The sequence below is a fragment of the Pelodiscus sinensis genome, chromosome 1, assembly GCF_049634645.1.
Source record: "Pelodiscus sinensis isolate JC-2024 chromosome 1, ASM4963464v1, whole genome shotgun sequence".
Lineage (NCBI taxonomy): Eukaryota > Metazoa > Chordata > Testudines > Trionychidae > Pelodiscus > Pelodiscus sinensis.
The window spans coordinates 296,378,240-296,394,160 of NC_134711.1; the positions used below are offsets into that span (position 1 = coordinate 296,378,240).

The following is a 15,921-nucleotide window of genomic DNA, read 5'->3' on the forward strand; positions in this document are numbered from 1 at the left end:
CTCTCTCTCTCTCTTTCCTACTGCCACCCCCCTTCTCTCTCAGCTCTCCTCCGCCTCCTGCCTCTCTCTCTGTCTCTTTCTTTCTCTTCTCCTCCTCCTACCTCTCTCTCACTCTTTCTCTTCTCCTCCTCCTCCTCCTGCCTCTCTCTCCCCTCCATCTCTCCCCACTCCCCTTCCCCTTCTCCTTCCCCCCCGCTTTGGTGCTTGGTTGAGTGCTGCCTGCTCAGCCGGGCTGCTGCGAGGGAGAGGGGTGGGACAGAGACGTACACAGCTGGGGCCAGGGCCGTGTACATCACTGCCCTCCCTTCCCCTCCCATCCTGGGGGAGCCCAAACAGCCCCTTCTGCTGCTGGCTCCCCCAGCAACCCGGCTGAGGGGTGCAGAACTCAGTGCGACAGTGGAAGAAGGAAGGGGGGTGGTGGTGATGTACACAGCCCCTCCCCCGGCTGTGTACATCACCGCCCCGCCCTCCTGTGCCACTGGGCCCACCTGAGTGGCGCTCAGCTGGGCCCCAGTAGGGGAGCAAGTGGCAGCAAGTGGCCCTTTGGGGTCTGGCTGAGGCCAGTGGCTGCACTGCCCCCGCTGCCAGGTCTGCTTCCTGCCCCCCTCCTCCCGTCCAGCCCCACAGCCCCCGATCCCCTCCAGCTCTGCTTCCCACCCCCTCTTCCTGCCGACCAGCCCCATGGCCCCCCGGAATCCCTCCTGCCAGCGTTGCTTCCCTCCCCCCTTCCTCTGGGCCCCCCCATAATCCCCTACAGCCCCCAATCCCCTCCCAGCTCTGCTTGCCACCCCCCTTCTGGCCAGCCCTGCCCCCTTCCCCTCCCTGTGTGGCGCCCCGCCCCCCTTCCCCTCCCTCCGTGGCGGTTCGGCCAGCCCCATGACCCCCCGGACACCCCGACCCACCAGCGTTGCTTCCCTTCCCCCTTCCACTGGCCCCCTCCAGCCCCACAGCCTCCAGTCCCCCCCCCAGCTCTGCTTTCCACCCCACTTCCGGCGAGCCCCAGCCCCTTCCCCTCCCTCCGTGGCCCGCTGAGCCGCTCCCAGCTGAGCAGCAAGCGGTGGCAAGCGGCCCTTTGGTGGGCCCGATGGGAGCGGCCCTCAGGAGGGCCCGGTGGGAGCGGTGCTCAGCTGGGCCCTGGGCAGCAAGTGGCTGTTTGGGGAGCACGGACCCCAAAGGGCTGTTTGCTCCCCCACCAGGGCCCGGCGGGAGCACCGCTCAGCTGGGAGCAGCGCAGTGCGCCATGCAGGGAGAGGAAGGGAGTGGAGCTGGAAAGCAGAGCTGGGGGGGGGGGGATTAGGGGCTGTGGGGCTGCAGGGAAGGATGGGGGGAGCCGGTGGAAGGGGGGAGGAAAGCAGCGCTGGTGGGGGAGGATGTCCGGGGGGCCGAGGGGCTGGCCGAACCGCCACGGAGGGACGGGAAGAGGGGCGGGGCGCTGATGTACACAGCCAGGGGGCGTGGCTGTGTACATCAGCGTTACAGACACTGGGCTACTATATATACACACACACATTATATATATATATATATATATATATATATATATATATATACACACACACACACACACACGATACACCACTCTTGCATAAAATCAAATTACCCCAAATCATGAGACTCCTGCCATAAAATCATATTCTTAATAAACAGAAATTATTTTGAGTTTTTAGAATTTGCTTTTGTGAACCTTTTGGGTGATCTGCGATCATATTTTTAAGTTTTTTTCTTCATCCAAGAAGGCTACACATTTTTTTTTTTAAAATATGAAAGTTGTGATTAAATGAAAACAGATTTTCCCATCATGAGAGGTTTCCATAAGTTGGAGATTTAAGAAAAAATATCATGCAACTCATGATACAACTGGAAGAACTGGTAGCACTATATAACATAATAATTGAAAAAAGAACTAGCTTGAGAGCTTTTTTCCAAATTGACTATGCCTTCTCTCCCCTTATTATTCTGAAAAAAAGTGCCCAATACTGTCCTAATTTTTCTCTCATTGCAAACAATAACTGTTTTGTATGTTTGACCCATGGAACTTAGGTGCCTTAACACTTAAAAAATCTTATTAGGTGCCTATTTGCATCTTCAGATTCCTAAATATCTTAAAAATCTAGCTCTGAGTGAGTGAATGAAAAGCACTGAGATTTATAATGGTTATTACTACATTAGTATTCTTCAGTTAATGTGAAGGTGGCTGTGTCTTAGTTTTGTGAAACTCTTGGGCTATGTCTACACTCACGGCTTCTTGCACGAGTAATATGCAAATGAGGCTAAGCGTGGAATATCGCCAAGCCTCATTTGCATACCTAACGAGCCACCATTTCTTTCAGAAGAGGCTCTTGCGCAAGAAGGAGCGTCTACACTGCCCCTTCTTGCGCAAGAAAAACCCTCTTGTGCAATGCTGTTATGCCTATTACTTTTTAGGAAGAACGGCATTGCGCAAGAGGGTTTTTATTGCACAAGAAGGGGCAGTGTAGATACGCCTTCTTGCGCAAGAGCCTCTTCTGAAAAAACGGTGGCTCATTAGGTATGCAAATGAGGCTCGGCAATATTCCACGCTTAGCCTCATTTGCGTATAACTCGCGCAAGAAACTGCGAGTGTAGACATAGCCCTGGAGATGGAAAGAGGCTCAAGTAACTCTTTTAAGGAACAGGTGAGCAGTACTTTACCAGGGATTTCTGCAAAACAGAACTGTATTTGAACATTGTTACTATCTCTATTCATAGAAACAGAACTTTGTACTGTTAATAGATGAAATAAATAGTTTAAATAGTTTATGTCACTTATTTCTGCTTCAAAAGGAAACTGGCCTATTAAGCCCAAAATATGCTTCCATTCAACAAAGAAGTGTCAGCAACAACATTATTACTATCTTGCCTGAATTAAACCAGTTCTCTAGCTTTTATCCAATCCCATACTCATGCTGACACTGTGGATTTCATTCAGTTGTTCTAGATGAGTCAGATGTGAAGGACATGAGGCACGGTATGTCCTCATCATATTAAATATTCAGCAGCACTTAACGCCACACTAACCAAACTAACAGCCTCATGTAGGACTTGAACAAGAGAGGTGAAAGTGTATGGGATTCTTTTCATGTGCATCATTTGTTATGGAACACTGGGAGTAATTGCCCCCCACAACTCCAGACTTTTCATAGCTCTTTGGTAGCCAGAGCTGTGGTGTCTCCCCCAGGACTGCAGAGTGTTATTGAACAAGTTGGGGTAGGTCATCTTTAGAAAATGGACTTGAGGACACAGATATGCCTAACACAAAGGTGCTTTGGACAAATTGTCTCATGTAACCTATCAATCTTCATGTCATAATCTGCTGGATCGGTTTATCTTATTTTGGTGTAGGTGTCATTCTTATGTGTAAAAGTAGACATAGAATGCTTTATGGTTTTAAATGTGCAAAGGAAAGCCATCAAGGGTTTTCCAATGCTGAGATTACATATTATTGCCTAGACATTAGGCAAAGAGCTTTTTGTCCTTAAGTCTTAGCAGCAGTTGGTCTTAGGAAGTCACATGACCTCCCTAACTGGTAGGGGCTGGCCAGGTAACTTCCCATGCAAAAGTGGGAATCTTTAAAACAACAGGAGATCTTTGTCTTTGGCTAGGGTACTTCCAAGAAAGGGACCCAAATACCATAGATTGAAGAACTGCCCTAGCTTGAAGGATTTTTTTTCTGGGGGGAGGGGTTGCTCAGTAGTTTGAGCATTGGCCTGCTAAACCCAGGCTTGTGAGTTCAATCCTTGCAGAGGCCATTTAGGGATTTGGGGCAAAATTTTGTCAGGGATGGTAGTTGGTCCTGCTGTGAAGGCAGGGGACTGGACTCAATGACCTTTCAAGGTCCCTTCCAGTTCTAGGAGATAGGGAATCTCCATTAAGTGGTTGGAAAAGGAAAAGTTTTAGGGTGAGTTTGTTTGTTAAGTCTGTACTGAGAGCTTGTTGCCAACTAGTCATCATAATCAGTATGAAATGTTTGTATGGATATTTAAGAAGTTATGTATCTATACTGAAAATTATGGTTCTAAAGGTCTTAGTGTTAAGGAAAGTCAACAGATGGTGTCATACCTCAGAGCTGTTCCTTTTAAGCAGGAGGTAACGAACACCTATCTTCATCCCTGGTCATTAATGTATTACATACCTCACCGTGCATGCCTATTTCCATACTGAATCATGTGCCAACTAAGTGACTGTGATATTTACAGCAGGCGGTTTCCAGTTTGTGAAGAATCTTGGAGTGCAAAGAGATACACTGGCTATTTCACCTAGAAAGCAAACTGACAGTGTATTTGTCTCATGACAGAAGAGTCACAGCTAGAGTAGCTGTAAACCATTGCAAGTATTTTGATGAGCAATGCCCTACCCTATTTGACAGGAGAGGATCTGGTTAATTAAGACAAGGCTCTAAAATGTGTATTGTTTTATTTTACATATCACCATTTGTTTCCAATATTTCTATTTGCTACTATTTGAATCTCTATTATTTGTTAAATACACTTTATTTAACCATAAACAAATCTAAGAGTTGTAAGTTAAGGAGAGTGGTGACCTGAGGTGGTAAACAGGTAGGAAACTGAATCTGTGAAAACAGCAGATTAGTGAATGCTGAGAATGTCCAGTGAAACAGGGATTAGACACTACAGTGAGAAGATCAGAGGGCACATGTGTTGGAGTGCACCTCTCACTGCGACACTGACACTGTGAGGCCTAGAGGTGAGTGCTTGTGCTGTCTGTGGCCGGTGGAATGAGGCAGGGACAGACAAGGGCCCAAAAGCAAACAATTCCGCTGTGTAGGAAAGATAGAAAATATGGCAAAAGACCAGCTTGGCTTAACAAGGAGATCTTGCATGATCTCAAAATAAAAAAGGAGTCATATAAAAAATGGAAACTAGGACAACTAACAAAGGATGAATATAGGCAAGCAACACGGGAATGCAGGGGCAAGATTAGAAAGGCAAAGGCACAAAATAAGATCAAACTAGCTACAGGCATAAAGGGAAACAAGAAGACCTTTTATAAATACATTAAAAGCAAGAGGAAGACCAAGGACAGGGTAGGCCCACTGCTTAGGGTGTGTCTAGACTACAGGGTTTTGTCGACAAAAGTGGACTTTTGTCGGCAAAACTATACCTGCGTCCACACTACCGCTGAGTTCTGTCGACATAACGTCGACAGAACTCAGCAGTTTTGTTGACGCTGGTAAACCTCATTTTACGAGGCATAACGCCTTCTGTCGACAGAGTTTCTGTCGACAGAAGGTGTTATTGCATGTAAACTGTCCTTTGCGTCTACACTACCATGTCGACAAAGCAGCTTGCTTTGTCAACAGAACTCAATGTAGTCTAGACGCTCTTTGTCGACAGAAGTTTTGTCGACAGTATCTGTCAACAAAACTTCTGTCGACAGAAGCCTGTAGTCTAGACGTACCCTTAGTGAGGAGGGAGAAGCAGTAACAGGGAACTTGGAAATGGCGGAGATGCTCAATGACTTCTTTGTTTCGGTCTTCACCGAGAAGTCTGGAGGTGTGCCTAACGTAGTGAATACAAGCAGAGAGAGGGTAAGTTTAGAAGATAGGATACACAAAGAACAAGTTAAAAATCACTTAGGAAAGTTAGATGTCAGCAAGTCACCAGGTCCTGATGAAATGCATCCCAGGATACTCAAGGAGCTGATAGAGGAGGTATCTGAGCCTTTAGCTATGATCTTTGAAAAATCATGGCAGACAGGGGAGATTCCAGAAGACTGGAAAAGGGCAAATATTGTGCCCATCTATAAAAAGGGGAATAAGAACAACCCAGGAAACTACAGACCGGTCAGTTTAACGTCTGTCCCAGGGAAGATAATGGAGCAGGTAATTAAGGAAATCATATGCAAACACTTGGAAGGTAATAAAGTGATAGGGAATAGCCAGCATGGGTTTGTGAAGAACAAGTCATGCCAAACTAATCTGATTGCTTTCTTTGATAAGATAACGAGCCTTGTGGATAAGGGAGAAGCTGTGGATGTCATATACCTAGACTTTAGTAAGGCATTTGATATGGTCTCGCATGATATTCTTATTGATAAACTAGGCAAATATAACTTAGATAGGGCCACGATAAGGTGGGTGCATAATTGGCTGGATAACCGTAGTCAGAGAGTTGTTGTTAACGGTTCTAAATCCTGCTGGAAAGGGATAACAAGTGGAGTTCTTCAAGGGTCTGTTTTGGGACCCGTACTGTTCAATATCTTCATCAATGATGTAGATATTGGGATAGAGAGTACGCTTATTAAGTTTGCAGATGATACCAAACTGGGTGGGGTTGCAACTTCTTTGGAGGATAGGGACATAATTCAAAATGACCTTAGCAAGTTAGAGAAATGGTCAGAGGTAAACAGGATGAGGTTTAATAAAGAGAAATGCAAAGTGCTCCACATAGGAAGGAACAATCAGTTCCATACATACAAGATGGGAAGCGACTGTCTAGGAAGGAGCATGGCGGAAAGGGATCTAGGGGTCATAGTGGACCACAAGTTGAATATGAGTCAACAGTGTGATGCTGTTGCAAAAAAAGCAAATATGATTCTAGGTTGTATCAACAGGTGTGTTGTAAGCAAAACTCGTGAAGTCATTCTGCCGCTCTACTCTGCACTAGTTAGGCCTCAGCTGGAGTACTGTGTCCAGTTCTGGGCGCCACATTTCAAGAAAGATGTGGAGAAATTGGAAAGGGTACAGAGAAGAGCGACAAGAATGATTAAAGGTTTAGAGAACATGACCTATGAAGCCAGGCTTCATGAACTGGGCTTGTTTAGTTTGGAAAAAAGAAGATTAAGGGGGGACATGATAGCGGTTTTCAAATATCTAAAAGGGTGTCACAAGGAGGAAGGAGAAAATTTGTTCCTCTTGGTTTCTGAGGACAGGACAAGGAGTAATGGGCTTAAAGTGCAGCAGGGGAGGTTTAGATTGGACATTAGGAAAAAATTCCTAACTGTCAGGGTGGTCAAATATTGGAATAAATTGCCAAGGGAGGTGGTGGAATCTCCCTCTCTGGAGATATTTAAGAACAGGTTAGATAGACATCTGTCAGGGATGGTGTAGACGGAGCTTGGTCCTGCCTTGAGGGTGGGGGGCTGGACTCGATGACCTCTTGAGGTCCCTTCCAGTCCTATTATTCTATGATTCTATGATTCTAAGGCTCCCTCACGCTAAGGGGAAGCAGCAGTGAGGTACTTCACAAGTCTGGGTTGCCCCAGAAAGCATCACAGCAGGGTCCTGAGATTGTCCACAAATAGAAAAAAATAAAATTACATTCAGAACAGCATGAAAGCCTGCCAACAGATCAAAAGACATCAGCAAAAATATTTTGCTTTTGTCCATCGCTAGCACGAAATCATAATTAAGGCATGCATAGATAATACACAAATGCAAGCAATGCAGTTTATATGCCACGTGTAGACCTGTGAGCAGATTCACAAAAAGTCTTAAGAATAAAGTTACTGCCAGGAGTTGCCCCCAACATAATCTTTTTAGTGACTAACTGAAAATGGGAGATGGGATGCTTATCAGTAGTTATACAGATTGAGCATCAACAGTTAATTAAAACTGAAGGAAAAGTGCCCTCCTCCTCCTCTCCTCTTCCTTCTAGAAAAACTTATATTAACGCTTATAAGTGGGCCAGTAGTTTCTGGTGTCTTTTACAGTCCAGAAAGGACAATAATCAAACTCTCAAGTTGTAGCATGAAATTGCCCCAGCACCATTGCAGCCTCAATGAATAATACCATGTGAAATTAAAGTTGAGAAATTACCATGTTTGTATCACCAAGACACTATTCTGCTTCTATGGAAACAAAACTCTAGGAGAGTTTGAGCACCTTGAAACCAGGTATCAATAGACAAAACCAAATTGGTCTTGAGATGCTTTAGCATCAGTGCTTCATAAGTTTATAGGCAGGGTTGTGTGATTTCCTTATGTACATCATAAATTGGAACATATTTTAAGGCTAGCAAATGCAGCATATGTCATGACCTCCCACAAAAAAGGCATGCCAGTTCCTACTAGAATCATAGAATATAAATCATAGGACTGGAAGGGACCTCACAAGGCCATCTACTCCAGTCCCTGGCACTTATGGCAGAACTAAGGATTCTAGACCATCCCTGATAGGTGTTTGTCTAACCTGAAAATCTCTAATAGAGACTCCACAACCTGCCTACGCAATTTCTTCCAGTGCTTAACTACTCTGAGAGGAAGTTTTCCCCCTAATGTCTAATCTAAACTGCTATTGCTGCAGTTTAAGACCATTTCTTCTTATTCTATCCTCAGAGGTGAAAGAGAACAATTTCTCTCTCTTCTCCTTCTAACAATCTTTTATGTACTTGAAAACAGTTATGCCTCCCCTCAGTCTTCCCTTTTCTAGACTTAAAAAACGCATTTTTTTTCATTCTTCCCTCATAGGTTATGTTTTCTAAACCTTTAATAATTTTTGTTCAAGTTCTTTTGGATTTTCTCCAATTTGTCCACATCTTTCCTGAAGTGTGGCTCCTAGAACTGGACCTAACTAGTGAAGAGTAGAGCAGAAGAACAACTTCTCGGGTCTTGCTTATGACATTCCTGCTAACACATCCTTGTTAGTCTTTAAAGTGCTACATAGTCCTGTATTTTGTTTCAGCTACACCAGACTAACACGGCTACATTTCAATCACTATTCTACATCCTAGAACGGTGTTTGCTATTTCTGCAACAGTGTCACCCTGCTGACTCATATTTAGCTTATGGTCTACCATGACCACCAAATCCCTTTCTGTTGTACTCCTTCTCAGGCAGTATTTCCCATTTTGTACGTCTGGAACTTACTGTTCCTTTCCAAGCAGAAGACTTTGTACTTGTGCTTATTGAATTTCATCCTATTTACTTCAGACAAACTTTTCTAGTTTGTCCAAACCATTTTGAATTGTAATCCTATCCTCCAAAGCACTTGCAGCCCCTTCTAATTTAGTATTGTTTGCAAATTTTATAAGTGTACTCTCTGCCATTACCTAAATAATTGATCAGAACTGGATTCAGAACTAATTGCTGTGGGACCCATCTTAAGTACCTTATCTAGGTTTTATTTAACTAGTTTGTTTATAAGAAGGTATAAGAGAGAGAGTTCTGAAAGCTTTACTGAAGTCAAGATACATCACATCTACCACTTCCCCCTTACGCACAAGACATGTTACCCTGTTAAAGAAAGCTATCAGATTGGTTTGACAACATTCATTCCTGATAAATCCTTCTTGTTACTTATCACCTTATTATCTTCTAGATCAGTGGTCCCCAACCTTTTTAGGTTGTCGGGCGCCAGGGGGCGTGGCCATTTGCCCGCCGGGCGCCAGGGGGCGGGGCACCCCCCCATCCGCGCGCCCGGGGGCGGGGCCCCCCCATAGCTGCGCGCCCGGGGGCGGGGCCCCCTCCAAGGGCCGCTCGCCCGGAGCCGGCGCCCCCGCCGAGTGCCGAGCGCCTGGAGCCGGCGCTCCCCCTCCCCCTCGCCGAGTGCCGAGCGCCCGGAGCCGGCACTCCCCCCCGCCGCCTCCCGCCGAGTGCCGCACGCCTGGCGCTCCCCCCGCCAAGCGCGCTCTCCCCGCAAGCGCTCATGCGCCATGTGCCCGGGGCCAGGCCAGCCCCGAGCACCTGGCGGGCGCATTGAAATGCCCCCGCGGGCATCATGGCGCCCGCGGGCACCGTGTTGGGGACCACGGTTCTAGATGTTTGTAAATAGATTCCTTAATTATTTGCTCTATTATCTTTCCCAGTAGAAAAGTTAAGCTGACTGATCTGTAATTCCCAAGGTTGTCCTTAAACCCCTTTTTATAGATTGGCACTACACTTGCTCTTTTCTAGTCTTCTGGAATCTCCCCAATATTTCACTTTTTAATGATAATTGCTAGTGGTTCTGCTATATCCTGAGGCAGCTCCTTGAGCATTTTAGGATGCAGCTCATCATGGCATGGTGACTTCAAGATATCTAATTTGTCTATATAACTTTTAACTTGGTCTCTTCCTATTTTAGTCTCTGGTCCAACCTCATTTTCATTGGCATTCACTATACTAGATGTCCAATCTCCACCATTCTTTGTAAAAACCAAAAGTCATAAAGCATCTCTGCCACTTCCATACTTTCTGATATTTGCCCCTTCTACTGAGTAATGGTCCTACCCTGTCCTTGTTCTTCCTCTTGCTTCTAACGTAGTTGTAAAATATTTTTTGTTATTGTTTACATCTCTGTCTAGTGTGATCTCATTTTATGTGTGGCCTATTTTTGTACCTACACACTTGTGTTACTTATTTATATCCATTCTTTGTAATTTGACTTAGTTTCCACTTTTTGTAGGACTCTTTTTGATTTTTAGATCATTCATGATTTCCTGGTTATGACAGGGTTGTCTCTTACCACATTCCTATCTTTTTAATGCAGTGGGATAGTTTACGCTGGTTTTTGTAATAATTTCTCTTTGAAAAACTGCCAGCTCTCAAACTGTTTTTTCAAGTGTGGTAGTAAGAAATGCAATTAGATAGCTAGTTAGACATGATCATTTTTGTAACTATAGAGCCCAATGAGCAGATGTCAAATGAAAATAAAGAGAGTCTAGTAAACCTTTAAAGGACGTTAGTCTGCTCCAAGTAGAAATCAAAAGAACTTTCAACACTGAAAAATCTTATCACAAAGGGACTCTGAGCACAGGGAAATGGCAGAATGATAGGCTCATTAGGCTGAAAATATATCACCAACATATATCCACAGCTTGCTTGTAAAATTTAGTCTAAAGTGATTCATTCACTAGAGACAGTTACACGGCAAGCTAGACTCACTGTCACCAGGCAATTGACCTACCATTTAAGAAACCTGAGTTCATACCTTTCGCATCACAGAAAAAAAATCAAATTTTTTTCCAGGACCAGGCTGTGCATACTGTCCAAAGCCAACACTTCTCACCTGTGTGTCACCAGGCTCAAAGATCACCTGTATCTAATGCCCTGCCAAGTCAATGTCTTGTACATCTCCCAACTCTTATCCTCGGGAAAGGATTCAGTCAAGGTATGAATCATCTTTTTAAACTTACCTATCCTAGCCATCTTCTCGAGCCAGTGTCTCAGCTGAGTTCTTCTCATTACCAGTGTGCAAACAGCTCTGATCTCAACAGGAGTGGAAGTAACTCCACAACCAGGGAATTTGCCAGACTAGAGAAGGTTCACTGCCACAGCCCCCAGCCAGCAACTCTGCCAGTTGTGGGTTGGGGAGATGAAGTGGGAGGGGGGATGCTATCTCCAGCCCCTGTCGGGCTGCCTGCTGGGTTTCTCCAGCAGCCCACGCTGCCAAGGGCAGTCACAGGCTCTGGCCCCAGGGGCTGCCAAGGTCTTGGGCTCCAGTCTCAGCCATGTGACAGCCCATGGGGTTACTGCCAGCCATGGCCCCAGTCTAGCTGCCATAGGCTGCCAAGAGCTTGGGCTTCTGCCTCATGGCAGCTCACAAGCTCTGGCTCTATTTCTGCAGGCTGTCTGGGGCTTCGGTCCCAGCCCACACTTCCACAGACTGTTGCCAGCCTGATCCTCCGCTGCCTAGGGCTGACATGAACTGGCCCCAGTGCCACAGGCTGTTGGGGTCTGCTGGGGGCTACTGCCAGCTCCAGCCCCAACCCCTGCCCCCATCCAGCCGCTTCAGCCCGGCTCCTCCTGGATTGCCTTCCTGCCACTAGGCTAATGGGGTCCTCTAATCTGGGGACATCCATGGTCCAGTTTCCAGACTAGAGTATTCTGGTTTTAGGGAGTGCAACCTGTAGACTATCTTGGTAATAATCTCATGTTCTAAAACTGGAAAACAGTGCCAGAATGTCATGTAAATCATGACTACAGAAAAAGAAGAGATTCAGACATGTATAGAAGAATGCTATCTTGTGTAAGCAAAAATACAAATATACTAAAATACTATATATAAGAACAGGATGCTATTTATCAAAACACAAGCAATAGGAATGTGAGCAATCTACTTTTACTTTAGGAGTTAAAATGTAATATTGTAATGAAAAGTTGTGTTTCATTATATTTCAAGTTAATTAAAAAAAGATCACAACAGTGCACAAATTAATTGATGCAAAACAAAGAAACAGGAAATCAAAATTTAAGAACCCTTTTAATAACATCTATATTTTAAAAGCTGAAGGAATAAGACTAAATTAATAAAATGATGTATTTTTATTTTTTTAATGAATTATGAAAATATTATGAATTTTTTTAAATACAAATTCTTGTATTTTTATTTTTTAATGATGAGTTAGGCAAGGTTTATTTTGATGAAACTGTTGATTAAATAGATCATTCAAATTCTAAGTCAGACTTTTTAAACTATTCTTAGTCTTCATTTTGAACTTTAATAATTTAAAATCCAGTTATTATTGCATAGTGATTATATGCAATTTTACATCCCATTAACCATGCATTGTTTTAATTATAAAGATCCTTTGTTAGATTCCTTTAAATGATTCAGTTTATAATTTCAGGCTGTCCTAGGGAACACTTTAATTCAGTTGCACATTCATCAACTGTTTATGTCTTGTTAATTGTTGACAACTGCACAATTGCATTCTCTAGCTATGATTGATGAATCACATTCACAAGTTTAGCTATTAAGTAGAATAAATATTTATAACAATTTCCACTTAAAGGATTGCTATCTTCCTACCCAAAAGGGTAAATTAAAACTGATGTACTAACTGTGGAGAACAAGTGTCCTAGAAAAATAAATAAATAAATAAATAAATAAATAAATTCTTGAAACATACCCTTGGAAAAAATGTGTAAAATGTATCTACAGATATTTTGGTTAGGCATTCATTTGATTAAACCTAAAGAGCAAGTTCTTGAATTCTGTTCCTTTTGCTTCAAAGGTTACTGCTAGATGGATATACACCATCCACCGATATTTCACTGTTATTTTATATGAATGTAAAAAAATTTAGTTTTGAAATTTGTTCAGCAGCATAACTTTATCAACAGATATTGTTGTAAACAAAAAAAAAGTGAGCGTTTTCCAGCTAAAGTGATTATGTTTAAAACAAGGGGAGACAAAGTACAAACTTTGGACAGGATTTTACAAGTCAAGTTTATCGTATAGCTTATTATTATGTAATAGATAAGCTACAATAGTGCTCAGTAAATGATTCAGGCAGGATCACTGCCCCATTGTGATACATGTTCTACAAACTCATGCAGAGACATGGGGCAATGATCCTGCCTGGATCATTTACTGTACACCATTGTAATATAAATATTAAAGAATAATAAACCGTATAGTAACCTTGGTTTCTGTAAAGCTACTTGCTGTATTATTTTTGGTATTTCATAGTCACCATATGATAAGAATATATGACTGATCCACGTATGACTTTATCATAGAATTACGCCAAAAAAATGTATGCTCCTTCAATAAAGACAACATTTCAACAAGGAAAGCTGTTTCTATTTTGTTAATTCCATACTACCAATAAATGAAACTATAAAAAAAACTGGCAAAAAGTCTTCAACAAATATATTATGATGAACATTTTTTGCTCAGCACCACATATCAGCACCAAAAACATTTAGGTTTGAAAGGCTTCTAGTTTCTGGACAATAGATGTTATACAGGTAATAGAAGTGATAGCTACATCTGTCTTGGAATATCTTCTGCCAGCTAAGCCAAAGAGTGCACTGCTATTGGCCAGATGACTGGTATGGAGTACTGGAAAAAGATGGCAAAGAATGAAAGATAAAATAAGACACAGACTAAAGTAGTATTAAAATTACTCCAGTGTTAATGAAGTATCTAACTAGCAAAACCAGGTAGCTTACATATATTTGATGTTCAATGTGTTTTATGTAGTGTCTTAGACAGCACCAAGTAGACTAGAAAAAAATAATTTCTCATGAAATGAGTATAAGGAAGTGCATCTGTATAATGAATACTATACTCCTAAAACAGATGGTGTGGCAGATGGTTTTCAGATTGAGCTCCCTAGATCCTCCGTGTAAAACAACCTTGCTACTCAGTAAGATAGTGGCTCAAATCTCAAATAAACCTCAAATCCTTACATAGCACACAGGGTGTTTTCAGTAAATTAATATGAGTTTAACATTTTGTACCTTGTTATATTAAATATTCGTTATGCATTGTATTTGCACAATAAGTTTATCTTAATTAAAATGGCCTTTTCTCGAGTCTTTCTGGAGCAGCTGGTGAGAACGTAGTATCACCCAGTGGAATGAAATGTAAAATGACTACTTGTCCAAAAGCTTTAAAATTAATTACCTTCCTTCATTGATGAGCTCAATAAACGCAAGTCCTGCATTCTTCTGAATAGAATTCTGCCATTCCTAAAGGAGAAAAAATACCATGTTTAAAAAGCAGCAAGGGATTTTAACAGGAAGCCTAATTTGACCTTGATGAGTGTCTGAGGATTATCTGATCAAAATTTTGCATGGGCTTGTCTGCCCACCATATGCTTTGTCTTTTGAAATGCACCTTCTTAATTCTGTAACATAATAACTAAAATTCTATCAGTGATAGATGAACAGATCATATAGCAATAAATTGAAATACGATGCTAAATTATATAACAATTTAGAGACATGCAAGTTTCTAATGCCGGCAAATGGATGGGTTCAAAAGGATACCATAAATCTTGATCAAGAACACAAATGAACTCTCTTGGATAAGAGAGCAAGAGAAAAAGCATTTCTAAATTAGTCAACTCAGCTCATCCTACTGTCAAAACAGTGTTTTGCATACAACAAAAAGTCCCACATGTGCTATGATATAGCCTGCTTTGAAATGGGAATAGATTAAAATGCAGTAGGGCAGGGGTTTTCCAACTTTGGGTCTTGGCTTGAAAGGGTAAGCCTGTAGCTGGCTATGAGATGCTTTGTTTACCTGAGGGTGTGTCTAGACTACATCCCTCTGTTGGCAGAAGGATGTAAATGAAGCACTTCGAAAGTGCAAATGAAGCCGGGATTTAAATATCCCTTGCTTCATTTGCATAATCATGGAGCTCTTTTGAAAAAGCGCTACAGTAGAGTCTGGATTATCTGACCTTCGGTAATCCGACATTCTGCTTTATCCGACCCTGCAGCTCCCGGGGACAAAGCGGTGCCAGCAGGAGCGGCATCAGTGGCTCCAAGAGAGTGACAGGGCAGCAAGCGAGGCCATTCACCCAGCCCGCGCCCTGGAGCTGCTGATGCCGCTCCTGACGGTGCCGCTTTGTCCCCTCCCTGCAGCACCCGGGGACAAAGCAGCGCCGGCAGGAGCAGCCTCAGCAGCGCCAGGAGAGTGACAGGGCAGCGAGAGGGGCCATTCTCCCGGCCCGCGCACAGGAGCTGCAGGAAGGGAAGGGACCAGGGCCAGGCAGGGATGGGGACCAAGCAGCGCCAGCTCTAGTAGAGTCCCGATCATCCGACATTTTCAGTAATCCAACCACCTGTCAGTTCCAATTAAGTCGGATAATCAGGACTCTACAATACTTTGAAATTGAAACTGCAGTCTAGAGACAGTTCTTTTGAAAACGGGGCACTTTTCCAAAAGATCCTGTAAACCTCAGTCTAGACCGCAGTTTCAATTTCAAAATAGCACTTTTTCAAAAGAGCGCCATTAGATGATTATGCAAATGAAGCTCACTTTCGAAGTGCTTCATTTACATCCCTCTGCCAACAGAGGGGTGTAGTGTAGATGTAGCTTGAGTGTCTAGAGGCATAGCCACTTGCAGCTCCCAGTGGCCACTATTCCTGGCTAATGGGAGCCGAGTGAAGGGGTGCAGGCTGGGCTAGCACTTCCCACAGCACCCGCTGGCTGGGAATTGTGTAATGTGGACACTGGGAGTGGCCATGCCTGCAGACACGCAAGTAAGCAATACATCTTGTGGCCAG

General features: G+C 43.4%; 1 protein-coding gene across 15 annotated transcripts in view; it reads right to left on the bottom strand.

Moving 5' to 3' along the window:
• Window positions 1-15,921, bottom strand: part of NBEA (neurobeachin) — a 748,692-nt gene that overhangs the window by 379,463 nt on the left and 353,308 nt on the right. For all 15 annotated transcript variants that reach the window (XM_075919184.1, XM_075919178.1, XM_075919179.1 and 12 more), the window contains one exon: window positions 14,312-14,376. In XM_075919184.1, the coding sequence (XP_075775299.1) occupies window positions 14,312-14,376 (65 nt within the window). The remainder of the gene's footprint in view (window positions 1-14,311; window positions 14,377-15,921) is intronic.